The 16,715-nt window shown below is 37.3% G+C and overlaps 1 protein-coding gene across 1 annotated transcript in view; it reads left to right on the forward strand.

The window, feature by feature from the left end:
- Window positions 1-16,715, forward strand: part of LOC137642641 (DE-cadherin-like) — a 506,564-nt gene that overhangs the window by 184,472 nt on the left and 305,377 nt on the right. Inside the window, exon 2 of the mRNA XM_068375393.1 lies at window positions 15,721-15,762. Coding sequence (XP_068231494.1) covers window positions 15,721-15,762 — 42 coding nt within the window. The remainder of the gene's footprint in view (window positions 1-15,720; window positions 15,763-16,715) is intronic.

A 16,715-nucleotide genomic window follows, 5' to 3' on the forward strand; every position in this document is an offset into this window, starting at 1 on the left:
TTTTATTCCAGCTTTTGTGGAATGATCTTCCTAATCGGGTAGTTGAATCAGTAGAACTTCAAAAGTTCAAAGTTGGAGCAAATGTTTTTATGTTCACCAGGCTGACATGAGTCTTTTAGTAGCTTATGTATGACATATCTGTTTTTGACGTTGTTAATAGTTTACATAGGACATATCTGTTTTGACGTTGTTACTGTTTTTAGAATGATTTATTGTTAATCTATTCTCATCATATATTTATTTCCTTATTTCCTTTCCTCACTGGGCTATTTTTCCCTATTGAAGCCCTTGGGCTTATAGCATCTTGCTTTTCCAACTAGGGTTGTAGCTTGGCTAGTGATAATATATATATATATATATATATATATATATATATATATATATATATATATATATATGTGTGTGTGTGTGTGTGTGTATATATACATGCATACACACACACACACACACACATATATATATATATATATATATATATATATATATATATATATATATATATATATATATATAATGTGTGTGTATTACATTTCTCAAATGTCTGTAAACATCTATACCTCGTCTTTTCCTTTTTAATTTTTAGTCAATATTAGATAGTTACTCTACTAGGATAATTTATGGCATGTTTAGATTCTTGAATAGTCTGCTTATGGAGATCTCTGTAAATGAGGTAATTACGTCAGACAGAAGCAAAGGAGGGAAGAGATGAATAAGAAATGCTTACAAAAAGATATTTTGCATTAATGAGAGATAGACATTGGCTTAGTTCACCAAAATAAGAGGGTTGTCGGGGTAGTAGAAAACATTAGAACTTATTTCATTTCATTTTTTATTTTTTCAGATAAAGTTATTAGACACACTGGATGGAAGCCCCTTTGTGTAGAGATATAACCAAAGTAACTGCTACCCTTTACAGCGTTAGGGGCCCTTAACAGGGTGGGTTAGAGGGAAAATAGGCTTATATGATAATTTGATCTTTCTTTCGACCCATTTCTCTCCTTGGTTCCTCTTCAGAACCTAAACGTGGACATTTATTCCGATAATGTACTATTACAGCTCTTTTGTTTTTCCCTTCCGATGCCTTTATAGGTGGCTGTTATCGGTGTTCACGAGTAGTTTTCGCGTAAATACTGCCTAAAACGTAGATGTCTAGAGTTTTTTTTTTTTCGGATGTCTGGTTTTTCCCCGTCTTACCATCGGGTAGTCATTCTTTCCCTTTTTCGCATTTTATCTCTCCCCTGGCACCGAACAAACGGTTCTATCGAAAGGGAGTATCAGACTTTCTCATTCTTTTCCGAACGTTGTCGGATTTTTCTTTCATTCACTTCTTTTTTTCTCTTCGTAATTCGCTCGAAAATTACCTAACTTTTAACGAGGTCTGCTCATATTTAGCCTTTCATTTTTAATCAAAGCGATAGTGATAAAACCCTGTTTTTTAATCTTTCAACTCTCTCTCTCTCTCTCTCTCTCTCTCTCTCTCTCTCTCTCTCTCTCTCTCTCTCTCTCTCTCTCTCTCTCAATAAAGATCAAAACGGGATGTAAAAAATACATACATAAAAAGATGCTCGATGTTTTATTCTATATGATATGAGAAACATCCTTCCCAAAAAGGGATAATGAGTAAGTCTTTTCAAACGATGAAGAGATTTATTTATTTGAAGGAAAAGTTTATACATTTAATTGTTGCTGTAAAATTCCAGTATCAATTTTGATTAGAAGCTGTTAAAAACTCGTTTTGCTGAAAGAGGCATTTGATTACAATTTCTGAAATTGCCTCAAAACCTTCTTTCCTCTTTTTATCAATGTGTGGATTCCATTGATATTTGTAAGAATCTTTTTATCAAAGACTGTATTTTCAGTAAGGTATATATCAAAGTCTTTTTTTTTTCATTCTATGCCGAAGGTATTTATTGATCTGGGAGGTTTTTCACTGTCTGTCTGCAATCACTAGTTCAGATAGTGTTAAACGATAAAATCTTCACCGATCTTAACCTTAGCATAGGATCATTTGAAAATTCAGCTGTAACTTTTATGTTTATGAAGCCAAACATTTTAATTGCTTAAGCAACTAAGTTTATAAAGTGTTCTAATGTTTCTCCTTATGGGATCAAGGATGAATATGTTTCACACTGTTTAAATGAAAATCAAAGGCCTCTAACCATCATCTATTGCAAATCCATGTAACTGCTTACAAATCGTAAACAGACACTCGATCTCTTGATTTTTTAAATATCTTATTGTTCTTCATTAAATATGTCAACATAAAATAGCAATTTCTGTTATTTTAGTGAGGCGTTTAAATACTCTTTAACACCTAATTTTGAATGATACCTCCTTTTTAAAATCTATTTATGATTGTATTCTATTTAATATTGTTTTCCTCATTTACTTTACATAAAATTATGTAGTTTTCGGTAATGGATAAAATCTGGCTAATTAAGGAAAAAAATAAAAAATTTGGACGCATATCATATCAGGTTGGATCTTTTTATAAACTAGTTGATTGGTCACATTTTGGTCACCTGTTTTAGTTTGATCGTGGGACAATTATTTGGTCATCATTTTTAACAATTTTATCCGGAGTTTAAAGAGAACCATTTATACTTATTGTTTTTACAAATGCTATAAGATTAAATGGGAAAACCTCCTTATGATGTAACCTTTGACAAGTCGACTTCCTAGAAAGTATGTGCGGATTGTCACTCTAGATCAGATTTTCTGTCCTTCCCAATGTCAAATGCTACCTCTAACTTCCCAGCAATTTTTGAGAATTATAATTCTAAGGTCACACGTTAGGAAATTAAATTTCAGATTCACATTATATTTTAAGGGTAATCTAATTCATGTACTTAAGTCTGTATTAAGATGCTGAGTTGGCTAAATAGATTCATTTAGGAAATGAGGTAAACTGGCGTCTTATTCGGCTTATTAGCTGCCTCACTCTTGTATAGCGTGACCAGCTTTTCCAGATTATTTATCAGACCTGTCTGTCGTTTAGTAAACAGTAATAACATGTTATTGACAGGATTAGCTGGAGAAAATCATCTTGAAATAATAGTGAAATTATTTCGTAAGTTTAGATTGGTTTTCACCAAGCAAATAATCTGCTCGATTCGATTCTTAAAGAATTAACACGATTCATGATTCATCTTGATTCACCACACTGGTTTCAATGCAAATATTTCTACCAAATGGATCGGATCGATTCAAATTCTACCGATTCCTGGTCATTCAGGTTCGTTGATGGGATCAGACCCATTTTTTTCTATTAGTAGAGGCGAATCAGTCAAGGAAGAAGCGCTATGAAGCGAAGCCTTGATCAGTTTAGTTCGAGAAAGACTTGCTATTTAGGATACTAGTGATTCTCTGCACCGAGATTGAGGTGTTGTAGCTGCTTTATGGAAGAATATTACTGCTGAAATGAAATGCACAGGTAAGTTAACAGTTTCTATTCACTAGATACAATAGAAATATTGTGCTAAACCACTTAGGAAATTGCCGCATCCAACACTATATACTTTATTATCATAATTATTATTAATAACTAAGCTACAACCCTAGTTGGAAAAGCTGGATGGGCTCCAGGTGAAAAATATCCCAGTAAGAAAAGGAAATGAGGAAATAAATAGACTACAGAAAAAGTAATGAACAATTGAAATAAGATATTTTAAGAACAGGAACAACATTAAAATAAAACTTTCAAATATATGAATAACAAAAAGTAGATTAACGTTGAATCTATAAAAAAATAACACTCACATTAATTTGTATTGAATAATGCTTCATATTTGCATATTTCTTTAAATTTACAACTGCTTTAAACACTAGACCAGCCTAATTGTGATTTTTTTTTTTTTTTAGATTATACTTACCTTAGAAAAAAAATGGCCATCCTTTCTTCAATTCCAATTGAAGGACGATAATTAGAATTCTGCTTTCTTATAGAACATCCCACCAACTCAACTAACATTTTAAACGGCTCTGTGTTCATCCTAATGAAATAAAAAAAATCTCTGGTCCATTCACGAAATCTGGGAACAAATATCCAAAGGTCCCAATTCAGGCCTTTTGCGAATCATCTCATGCACCCAAAATCGGTGTTTACGCCTACGTGCGTCTACGTTGTCTGAGCTACATAAATACTTCGAACTTCTAACTCAGCATAAGTGTCTACATCCATATTATTCAAATTATGCCTTGGTACTGGCTATAGAGTGTTGATTCGGATTCAGTCAGTGCGAACTTTGCTTATTCAAAATGACTTGAATCAAATGATTCTTTTTGAATGTTATGGAATTGATTCGCTCGGTGGAAACGCAGCCTTAAACAGATCATTTCTCCAAGGGGAGATTTCTTTTGGGGAAATTTGTTTTGGGGAGATTTCTTTTGGGGAGATTTCTTTTGGGGAAATTTGTTTCGGGGAGATTTCTTTTAGGGAGATTTCTTTTGGGGAGATTTCTTTTGGGGAAATTTGTTTCGGGGAGATTTCTTTTAGGGAGATTTCTTTTGGGGAGATTTCTTTTGGGGAAATTTCTTTTGGGGAAATTTGTTTTGGGGAGATTTCTTTTAGGGAGATTTCTTTTGGGGAAATTGGTTTTGGAGAGATTTCTTTTAGGGATATTTCTTTTGGAGAGGTTTCCAAGTGAACAGATTTGAATGGATAGATAAATGATAGGAGTTGGCATTCTAGCAATATAAGAGTTTAACAATAATAAATTAGATTTTGGTGCTGCTGTTGAATATAGATATCATAATAGATATAATCATTGAGGTTTGGTGTTGCCCATTTTACATTTCATTCCCTTACAATGCTTCATTCTACCCAGGTAAACATCATACTTTGTTATTTGGAATAACTGATGATCATGGTTTGTTCATGACTGCAAAACATTTTCCATAGCATCTAACTTTAGTGAAGCACTTGTTGTTTCAATCATGATATATTATATACTCAATCTTTAATTTCTAGAATTTGTAGGCAGTTTTTTCTGTCTTTAAGAGTTTATGAAGTAGCACGCGGCGAAGAGTTAGTTCATGGTGAGTTAGTGAGTCTGGACATGTCAAGTCTAGTGTTCCGTACATAAGAAATCTGTTTTGTTTGGCTTAATTGAATACTTTCTCTCTGACATATTCATAATTACATAACTTCAAGGAAACTTCTTTTATATGCTCAAACTCAAGATTGCATGGGCTTGAGCACTCGGAGAACAGAACTTACTAAAATAATTTGTTTTACTTCTCCACTTTAACAGGAATAGAAATAAATGTAAATTTTTGTATTGGTAATTTTTTCGATAAACTGTATTATTATTATTATTATTATTATTATTATTATTATTATTATTATTATTATTATTATTATTATTATTATTATTATTATTATTATTTGTTAGTGTGTATGGGTCAGGTTGCGAGAAAAGTGAAGAAGAGCGGAATTAATCCTGGAATGAATTAAATAGGCGTGTAAAAGGACTGGATAGAAGGAACCATGTCGTTGTGATGGGTGACCTAAATGCTAGAACGGGTGCTGGAGAGGTAGAAGGCGTCTTTGGGAAGTATGGCGTACCAGGTGAAAATGAGAATGGTGAGAGACTGGTAGATATGTGTGTTGAACAAGAACTGGTAATAAGTTATATTTTTTTTTTTTCGAAAAGAAAGATGATAACAAGTTTACATGGGCAAGAGTGGCAAATGGATGAGTGATAAAAAGGACAATTATGGATTATGTCTTGATAACAAGAAGGATGTTTGTAAGATTGAAATATGTGCGCATGTTTAGCGGTATGGCAAACGGTAGGCTATGTCTGATCACTTTTTGGTTGATGGAAATATTACCTGTAGCAAAACAGTGTGGTGATTTAAAAGGGAGGTAGTGAGGGTTGACGAGCTGAAAAAACCAGAGGTAAAAAGTGAATGTCTAGAAAGGTTGGGAGTAGTATATGACAGGGTGAAAGGAGGAGAAACTGGTGATGTGGAGGAGGAGTGAATGTTAGTGAAAGAACATTTTGTTAGGATTGCGAGTGATGTGTGTGGTAAGAGGATTGTGAGAGGCAGCATAAGGAAGCGTAGGGAGGAGTGAAGATGAAAGTGGAAGAAAAAAAAGAGGGCATTTAAAGAATGGCTTCAGAATAAAAGTGCAGAGAGGTAAGCAAGATATACAGAGAAAAGGGAAGAAGTAATAATAAAGGTATAGTGAATATGATGGGTGTTGAGGGTGTGACGGGCCGAGAGAGGAGTTGTGAAATCAAAGGCAGATTGGAAACGACTGAGTTATATTGTTGTGGAACACTCTCCTTATATACAAAACCTCAAGGCAACAGGACATGACAAGTTCACAAGGCAGACAAAATCACAGAGGAAAAACCAGACTTGAATTTTCATGTTCGTTTTAGTGCGAGGGAAGAGCGAAGATACAACCATAATATATACAAAAGGAATTATGTACAATTGTGTGAAACACGGTTGGTACATGGCTCCCCCCCTAAAAATGACATACTGTACATGTTAAATAGGGCGCCCTGATCTAGATAGGCGAACTGTAGGCGGGTCATCTGGCAGAAGATAAGCAGGTTTTAGACGATCAATGGAGACCCAGTCTTCTTTGCCCCGAATGTTTAGGAGGAATGCTTTCGGACTGCGTCGGATCACAAGGTAAGGTCCCGTGTAAGGGGGCGTTAACGGTGGCTTGCTGGTGTCGTTGCGCAGCAAGACGTGCGTTGCAGAGTGCAAGTCCGTTGGTATGTGATGCTTCGCTGGGGGCTTGTAAGTCTGGCGGCACGGAGTAAATTTTCCTACGACGTGACATATGCGCTGGAGATCGTCGGAGGAGGTTGTAGAAGGAAAAAACTCGGCAGGGACGACCAACGGGTCGCCATACACCATTTCGGCTGCCGAGACGTCGAGGGTGTCTTTAGGAGTGGTCCTTAGTCCAAGGAGGACCCAGGGAAGCTGAGTAAACCAGTTGCAATCCTTGCAGCGGGACATCAAAGCTGCTTTGAGGGTGCGATGAAAACGTTCAACCATTCCATTGGCAGCGGGGTTGTAGGCCGTTGTGTGATGTAGGGTGATGCCCAGGAGATTCGCTAATGACGTCCATAATACAGAGGTGAAAGTGGTTCCCCTGTCAGAAGTAATATGCTCAGGGATACCGAATCTTGAAATCCATCCAGAGAGTAAGGCAGATGTACATGAGGCGGACGTTGCAGTTTCCATGGGAATGGCTTCAGGCCAACGAGTGGAGCGGTCGATGACAGTAAACAGGTAACGATGTCCTTGTGATGTGGGTAGGGGGCCTACAACGTCGACGTGAATGTGTGCGAAACGACGCTGAGGTTGAGGAAAGGTGCCCACTCTCTGAATCCGTGTGTCGATGTACTTTGGAAGTTTGGCAAGAAGTACAGGCACGGACCCAATCCTTAGCATCCTTAGAAATGCCGTGCCAAATGAACTTTGCCTTCAGCAGCTGTGCAGTAGAACGGCACGAGGGATGTGAAATGCCGTGGATGAAATCAAACACCTGTCGGCGCATGGGAGCAGGAATCCAAGGTCGCGGTCTACCAGTACTGACGTCACAGAGGAGGGTGGTGTTGGAGTTTTCGAGGGGAAAATCCTCCCAACGAAGGGACGTGCAGGATGTCCTACAAGCTTGATACTCTGGATCCTGTCGTTGGGCTTCAGCCAGGGCGTTGTAATCCAATCCCAGTTGAACGGCAGCCAACGTGTTTCTTGACAGGGCATCGGCAACGGGATTCATTTTCCCAGGGACGTATTGGAGGGTGCAATTGTATTCAGCCACGGCGGAGAGATGTCGGCGTTGACGGGCAGACCAGGCGTCAGACTGTCGAGTGAAGGCGTGCACCAGAGGCATGTGGTCTGTGCGAATGACGAAGGGCGTACCTTCTAAGAAATGGCGAAATTGACGGACAGCCAAGTGCACCGCCAGCAATTCTCGATCGAAGGTAGAATAACCCGATTCTGCCTTGGACAGTTTTCTGCTGAAGAAGGCCAATGGGCGGGGCGAGCCTTTGACCCCCTGCTCGAGTACTGCACCAATAGCGATGTCGCTGGCATCGGTGGAGAGAAGGAGAGGGGCGTGTGGGATAGGAAAAGTGAGAGCCGCAGCAGTTGATAGGGCCTTCTTTACATTGCAGAAGGCCGCTTCTTGAAGGGGACCCCACTTCAAGTCTTTTGGCTTGCCCTTGAGGGAGGCGTAGAGGGGAGCAAGAGTGGCGGCAATGGCTGGCAGAAAGCGGTGATAATAGTTGATCATGCCCAAGAATTCCTGCAGAGCTTTGACGGTCGAGGGCGTGGGGAAATTCTGAACGGCTGCTACCTTCTCAGGGAGGGGATGGACTCCTTCAGGAGTGATACGGTGCCCTAAGAACGACACTTCATTGGCGCCAAAGGTACACTTGTCGTACCGGACTACAAGGCTGTTTTGTTGCAGGCGGTCGAGCACGATGCGCAGGTGACGGAGGTGTTCCTCTTTCGAGGAGGAGAACACAAGTATGTCGTCCACATAACATACACAGAAAGGGAGGTCCCCTAAGATGCCATCCATGAGACGTTGAAACATTGCCCCAGCATTACGAAGGCCAAAACATGAGTAATTGAAGGTGTATGTGCCAAACGGAGTGGTGATGGTGGTCTTGGGGATGTCTTCTGGTTCATAGGCACCTGATAATACCCCTTCAGGAGGTCGAGCGTAGAGAAAACCTTTGCTTTGTGCAGGTAGGAGGTTACATCGGCAATGTTTGGGAGGGGGTAGTGATCCGGTTCTGTTTGCATGTTCAGGCGCCTGTAATCCCCGCACGGACGGAGGGAGCCGTCTTTCTTCAGAACGATGTGTAAGGGTGACGACCATGGGCTGGAGGCCTTTTGGCAAAGGCCCATTTTCTCCATTTCGGCGAACGTCTGTTTGGCGGCTGCCAATCGTTCCGGTGCTAAACGTTTGAATTTTGCGAAGACTGGGGCTCCCGTCGTCTTGATATGGTGATAAATACCGTGCTTGGCAGGAACCGTGGGCGTTTGGCGAAGTTCTGGATGGAAAACTTCCGGGTACGACGTGAGGAGGTGGGCGTAGGCATCCGTGGGTGCGCTGATGTGGAGAGCGAGGTTAGAGGGGGCGGGTTGAAGAGGTGTCGACAAGTACGAGTCTGCGTTGACCAATCGTCGGTGGGCGACATCGACCAGAAGGTGGAAATGAGAGAGGAAATCCGCACCGAGGATTGGCATTGTGACGTCAGCAACAAGAAACTTCCAATTGAATTTACCGTTTCCGAACGATAATGTGAGGTTCTCGTAACCGTAGGTGGGTATCGCAGATCCGTTGGCAGCTACCAAGTGGACGTCGGCAGATGTAGACAGACTACGTTGTGCCTTGAAGAGTTTCCTTGACAAAAGAGAACGACAAGCACCCGTGTCTACCAAAAATCGCACGCCCGTTCCTGCATCCTGTAAAAAGAAAAGATTAGAAACATGGGAGGCCACCGCCACAAGCGATGGCCTACTTACACGTTTTTTGGCCACTGACAATCTTTGGCACATTTCTTCGTGGTTGCCCCGAATCTGAAGTGGTAGTAGCAAAACTGCGGCGGATGGGAGGTAGTAAGTGGCTGTAGAAGTCGTTCGTTGGGGCGCGAGCGATTGGTGGGTGGTGGGCGGCTTTGTCGCCGCTTCGGCACGTCACGGGGTAGGCGTGTATGTCATACGGCATTCATGTCAGCTTGGGTTGACGTTGAATAGGCATCCTCGTCGTCAGGGGTGGAGGCGTTGATGGAGGTCTTGAAGTGGCTGTCCATAAGGGCGTCGGCTTTGGTCATCAAGTCCTTTATGGGTAAACTATCGACATCGGGTATGGCAGCGCGCACAGGTTCAGGTAAACGGCGTATCCAAAGGGCACGGAGTAGGTTCACCTCACGAGGAGAGCCGTCTGCGGCAGGTTGAAGGCGAGCGATACTGGTCATTTCCCTGAGGGCAAGCGAAGCCCTTTGGTCCCCCAACGGTTGTTGCGAGAGCTGAAAAAGCTTTGCTATAGGGGCGGCTGGCGACGGCGAGTACTGCTGCAGAAGGTATGATTTGAGGTCGCCATACGCTATTGGGGTGTCTCCTTGTTCACAAAGCCAGTCGGATATTTCTGGGAAGGTGTCCTCGGGTATCGCCGCGAGAACATAATCCGCTTTGGTGGTTGAGCGAGTCACGCCCCTGATACGAAACTGGACTTCTGCGCGCTGAAACCAAGCAAACGCCTCTCCGCTGGCAAACGATGAAAGTTTGAATGGAGAGGCCGTAGCGCCAACTGCCGTAGAGTCCGTCATAGTACCAACGATGGAGGGGCGAGGGGGTGGGGGTGGAAGGCGGTGGAAGCGAGTCGACTTCCGGGGTCACCAATGTGACGGGCCGAGAGAGGAGTTGTGAAATCAAAGGCAGATTGTAAACGACTGAGTTATATTGTTGTGGAACACTCTCCTTATATACAAAACCTCAAGGCAACAGGACATGACAAGTTCACAAGACAGACAAAATCACAGAGGAAAAACCAGACTTGAATTTTCATGTTCGTTTTAGTGCGAGGGAAGAGCGAAGATACAACCATAATATATACAAAAGGAATTATGTACAATTGTGTGAAACACGGTTGGTACAAGGGTCTTGGCGAACATCTTATAGGTTTTTGTTCATCAAACTATCTTGTTATTGGAGGTACTCTTTTCCAGCACACGGACATCCGTGCGGCAATTAAAAAAATCATGTAGATCACATAGCTATGAATAAAGAAAGAAGGACTATGAAAAATGTAAGAAGCTATAGAGGTGCAGTTATTGGTAGTGATCACCAGCTCCTCAATTCCACGCTGAAATTAAATGTGAAAGCACCCAACAGAAATGTAGATAGAAAACCTAGTTTTGATATAATTAAGCTTCTAAAAAATGAGCACAGAAAAAGATTTGCAATTGAATGTAGGAGTCAATTTGCAGTCTTAGAGATTTTAAGAGACGAAGAGCAGACAATTAACCAAGAATGGTGTGAAATTAGGAACATATATCAGTCAAATGGAAGTGAAGTTTTGGAACATATACTTACAAGGAGAAAGTCATGGATATCAAATGATACTTGGGATTCTATAAAAATGAGACAAACACAGAAATTGATTGTCAAAAGTTTCATAGGAAGTAATGAAAATTACAAGGTAGAGCATGCTAGGTATTCCATTATTGATAGCGATGACAACAGAAAAGCCAGGATGACTGGAGAGAATATGTACACATGCTCGTTCTAAAGAGAATAGAGAGAAAGATAGATGAAAAGCTCAGAGATGAACGCGCAGCATTTAGAAAAGGTAGTTGTGTTGACTAAATTTTCATTTTAAGGCACGTGGTACAGCAATGTGTAGAATATAGAAATTCTCGTTTGATAGCATTTATTGATTAGGAAAAAGCCTTTGATAGTGTGCGTCAGCAAACTTTGTGGAGGGTCCTACGTAATTATGGAGTTCCTCTTAAATATGTAAATTCGATTAAGTCTGTTCATGAGCATATAAAGTGCATAGTTAATGTTAATGAGGTGAAATCATTTAATCATTTAAGAACTATGATCTATAATACAGGGTCTTTAGAGTTTATTGAAAGATGAAAAAAAAGTAAAGCAAACACTGGCTAGGATAAGTAAAATTTGGAAATATAATGGCCTGAAATTACATATAAAAATCAACCTATATATCAGGTTACTGAGATCGGTGTTACTTTATGGACATGAGTCATGGTAAAACAGTGAAACAATATCCAACAGACCTAATAGATTTGAGAACAAAGCCCTCAGAAGAATATTAAGAGTTGAATGAAAGGACAGGATCAGAAATGAAACTATAAGAGAGATTACTGCTGTGCTATATGTAGATGAGATCATGGTGAATGGTAGATGGAGAGGGGTTGGACATGCTCTTTGCACTCCCCAAGAGAGATTAGTTCACCAAACTTTCAACTGGGCTCCAGAATGGACTAGAAGAGTTGGAAGACCCAGGCCTATATGGCTGAGGACTATGAAGCATGAAGTAGGAAATGATAAATGAAGAAGTATTGAATTAAAAGCTCAAGACAGAGACGACTGGCAAAATCTAACCGAGGCCCTTTACGTCAATAGGCGTAGGAGGAGATGATGATGATGATGATGAAAAGTAGTGAATAGAAAAAGTGGAATGCTTTAAGATCAGTAACAACGTCAAAATATATCAGTCATATATATAGACTATGAAAAGAGACTAACATATCGCAAAAAAGGTAGTGATAAATTCTTACTTCTTTCAAAAATGATAAAAGACATGGTCAATGTTTCTAAGCCAAATTGGTGGTCCCAAGATTATAATACTGATTAGTGAATGACAAAGATATGAGGTGACAAGGAAGAAGATGTTAACACCAGAGAGGCAGAAAAAGAAACCAAACTGCGATTGATTAGAAAGAAGCATAAAAACGTTTATTAAGAGACTGAAGAATGCTGTGAGAAGGACTAAACAGTGACTAGGGAAAAGAGTATGTAAAGTGTGGAGTAAAGAGAATAGAGTAACCCTGATTAGGAAAAGGTGAATAGAATTATTCCTTCAATGATGAAATCATGAGTGTAAGAATATAACGCGTAGGTAACTTTCATTTAAAATGCAAAGGTCAACTTTTGGAAAAAAAATGGAAAATAATGAGAGCCACAAAAGTTTGAACGGATATTATTAATCTTAATACAAATTTTATCAAAATAAACTAGAATCCGGTTTGTTTTAATATCAAGTTTGTTGGCTGAGTAATTCATACTATTGATCACCTTTTCTCCAGAAGTTATCTACGTAAAAATTCTGGGTATAATTAATTCGTAGGTATATTTTGAGATTCTTTCCAAATATATATGTTCAAAAGATGTTTAAACATAATAGACTACACACATAACAAAATATATGTATATATCGTTTCATCTTTTATTTTACTTTACTTTGGATGGGTACTGTAAGGAGAGTTGGGCTTCTCTTTTATATAACCTATTTAGGCTATGTGAGAACCACTGACAGTGCAATGATATCAAGATCCGCATAATTAAGCTGCTTATTGGTGGTCTTTTACTTATGGGATCTTAATTCTTTTTATATCAGACACACATACACACATATCTACATATATATATATATATATATATATATATATATATATATATATATATATATATATATATATATATATATATATATATATATATATACATATATATATATGTGTGTGTGTGTGTGTATATATATGTATGTATATATATATATATATATATATATATGTGTATACAAATATATATGTATGTATACATACATATATATATATATATATATATATATATATATATATATATATATATATATATATATATATACATATGAACATATATATATATATATATATATATATATATATATATATATATATATATATATATATATATATATATATATATATATATATATATATATATATATATATATATATATATATATATATACTGTATATATACAAATATATATGTATATATATATATATATATATATATATATATATATATATATATATATATATATATATATGTACACATGTGTGTGTGTGTGTGGAGAGAGAGAGAGAGAGAGAGAGAGAGAGAGAGAGAGAGAGAGAGAGAGAGAGAGAGAGAGAGAGAGAGAGAGAGAGGTAAAACCTGACAAGAAATGTAAATAACAATTTGCATTTTGCCACGGCCGTATTTATTTCTATCTCTCCTACAAAATATAATATACACCTGTTCATTTGATTAAAGAAATTATATCTCATAAGTTAATGATACATTTCCGGTAAGATGCTGCTAAAGTGAATTGTCTCTTGATGTGTGAAGTATTTGATACGAGGGAAACATTTAATAACGGACAAATTATGTCACAAATATTTCTTTAACTTTACCTTTTATTTTGACTTTTAACGGCATATAATGAAAATATTTATTCTTTATATCGAAGTATTGAAGGTTCATGAATATTCAAGCTTTTCTTTTCTCAATGTTACATAACCCTAACCATATTGGTGGGCTGTAGGACTTTCATTGTTATTTCTCAAACAAAAGCTGTCATAGAGGTACGTATCATGTTTATTTTGCACTAATGAAATAGTTTCTGCAAAATCACCATGCTTGTGCCGAATCATGAAAAGGCCTCCTATTCAGTAGAGAGACGTTTTCATTATTTTATTTAGATTAGCTTGTGATCTCTCGTATGTAAGTAGGACACAAATTTTACCAGTAGTACTTCTTAGCTTAAGCTTGGGTGTTATAATGTTCACCCGTGTATTTTTTGCACATAATAAACGTTTAACTCTCTCTTGATCAGGGACCTTTGTCATTAAACTATGCCTTTTAAACTGTTAAGGTATTTTTTTCACTTACGTCACATAGACTTTTAACGTTCAAGAAAGGCGCTCATCAATACCTTCTACCTAACATAAATTTATTTGTACTTATAATTATCAATACATGAATGAATAAGTGTCGATGTTCCATTTATAATTTTTTATCAAAATGATGCAAAATCATGATTTTATTACGTTCCTTACCCATTTAAAGAGAACTACTAACCCTTATAGGTTAAATATAGATGAATGAGAGCATTAATAATTTACGAAAATAGCGGAAATATCGAACAGCTTATTTTTCTCAAGTGTAGATGGATATACACATGTTTTTTATGGGAATCATATTCGTCCCTTATCTTATTGAACATCAAAGTGAATCTCTACAACGAAAAGAATGCTAAAGAACAAAAGCCAGTTATACTTGCGTTTTTGTATTCTTTTCTTATTTACCTGAGAGATTCAGCCAATTGAATGGTCTTTGAAGACAAAATCTCTTTATCCGAAGTTCTTATCCAAGGTACTGCAATAAAGGCTGGAATTGTGTTTGCAAACAGTCTCGTAACTATTTGATATTTTTTCTTGTATTCTGCTTTTAGGTTTCATTAATGAAACTTTTCTTTTATTCTGTTTAGATTCGTTGTTATTTTTTTCCCTTTTAAACGACGCGTACTTTTAGTTGTGGAAACAAATACGAAGAATATAAAGGGAAATTATTATCCGGATGAGTTCTTAGGAATATGTTATTTAGGTTCCTGGTAGGAAGTCGACTATGGGAAGTCGTAGAGAATGGGCCAAGCAATCTCATCTGAAAGGAGGATCTGCTAGTTTGCAACAGATTAAATACCTTTTAAGCATCCCCTCAAGTATATACATACATACATACATACATACATATATACATACATATATCTATCTATCTATCTATCTATCTATCTATCTATCTATCTATATATATATATATATATATATAAATATATGTATATCTATCTATCTATCTATCTATATATACATATGTATATATATATATATATATATATATATATATATATATATATATATATATATATATATATATATATATATATATATACTATATGTATGTGTATTGTGTGTCTTTTTGAGAAACTTACTTCTTTTCTATTTTGATGGAGTTAATGAAGAGGGCTCCTTTCGAGTAATAGCCTCATAACTCGCATCATTCAGCTACCTCCCTGGAATCAAATTTACTGTTTAGATTAATTGGGGCGAAATATAAATTTCTGTTTTGTATTGATGTAAAAATTATTTCTCTAATAACGAATTTCTGTTTGTTCTTTGATAGGTTATGGCTTTACCGAAGAAACTTTTCCGCCCTCCAATTTCGGTAAGTAAAATGATTTTGTTGTGATAATGATTATTATCTTTTTCCATTAAAATTTAGTTACATCAACTTTAATAACATGCAATATGTGGTTTGATATAAAGGTGGATGCAAATTAGAAGAGAGGGATATTCGAGTTAATTAGTAATTTATATTGAATCTGCTGGAAATATCTATAACGTGGTTGTGAATTACTAGTACAATGTATGCAACGCATTTATCTGCTAGGCCAAGGTTTGTTTGCGGAACTTCCTGTCTAATACAATGATAATTCATTGACCTTTTAGTTCCCGCCGCGGTCCATGGGTTTAAACTTGTTTACTGGAGAGGTTACTGTTGTTGTTGAGCACCGCATTGGGGATTAGGCTTGCACGGCTGATGTTCAGAAGATCTCTTCAGATGAAAATGGAACTGAAACTGGACACCTTTGAACGCAATGAAAGCTATACCGTAAATAGCGAGACATTCATTTTGCTTTACAAGAAACTTGCTTTTCTAATGTGCGGTATTTTGAAAACAAATTTTCAATTATCTTCAGAAAATGAACTCTTGTAATTTGATTTTTATTTGTGAATATAACCAAATTTTGTAATTATAAGATCTATTGAATAGATTTAACAATCTTGTTTGAAACAGTAAAATAAGTCAAATTATGTCTTATTATATTCTTAAAATCTCTTAGCTCCCAAGTCATCTATAATCTTCTGCAAGTTAGCAAGAGGTTCTTTTAGCACTTGTTGGAGAATTGGCAATGTTACTCCATTACATAAATGGGTTTGTGGTAGCTCAGGTCAACTAGATTATCGCCCAATTCCCATAACTCTCATATCATTTAAATTTTTTGAACGTCTTCTGGTAAAACGTCTTAATAGGTTTGCTGAAGGTAATCATCTATTCCGTAGTTTGCAATTTGACTTTCGTAAAGGGCTTGGGACATGTGATGCCTTTCTTACAAT

Source organism: Palaemon carinicauda, chromosome 6 (assembly GCF_036898095.1).
Source record: "Palaemon carinicauda isolate YSFRI2023 chromosome 6, ASM3689809v2, whole genome shotgun sequence".
NCBI classification, from domain to species: Eukaryota; Metazoa; Arthropoda; class Malacostraca; order Decapoda; family Palaemonidae; genus Palaemon; species Palaemon carinicauda.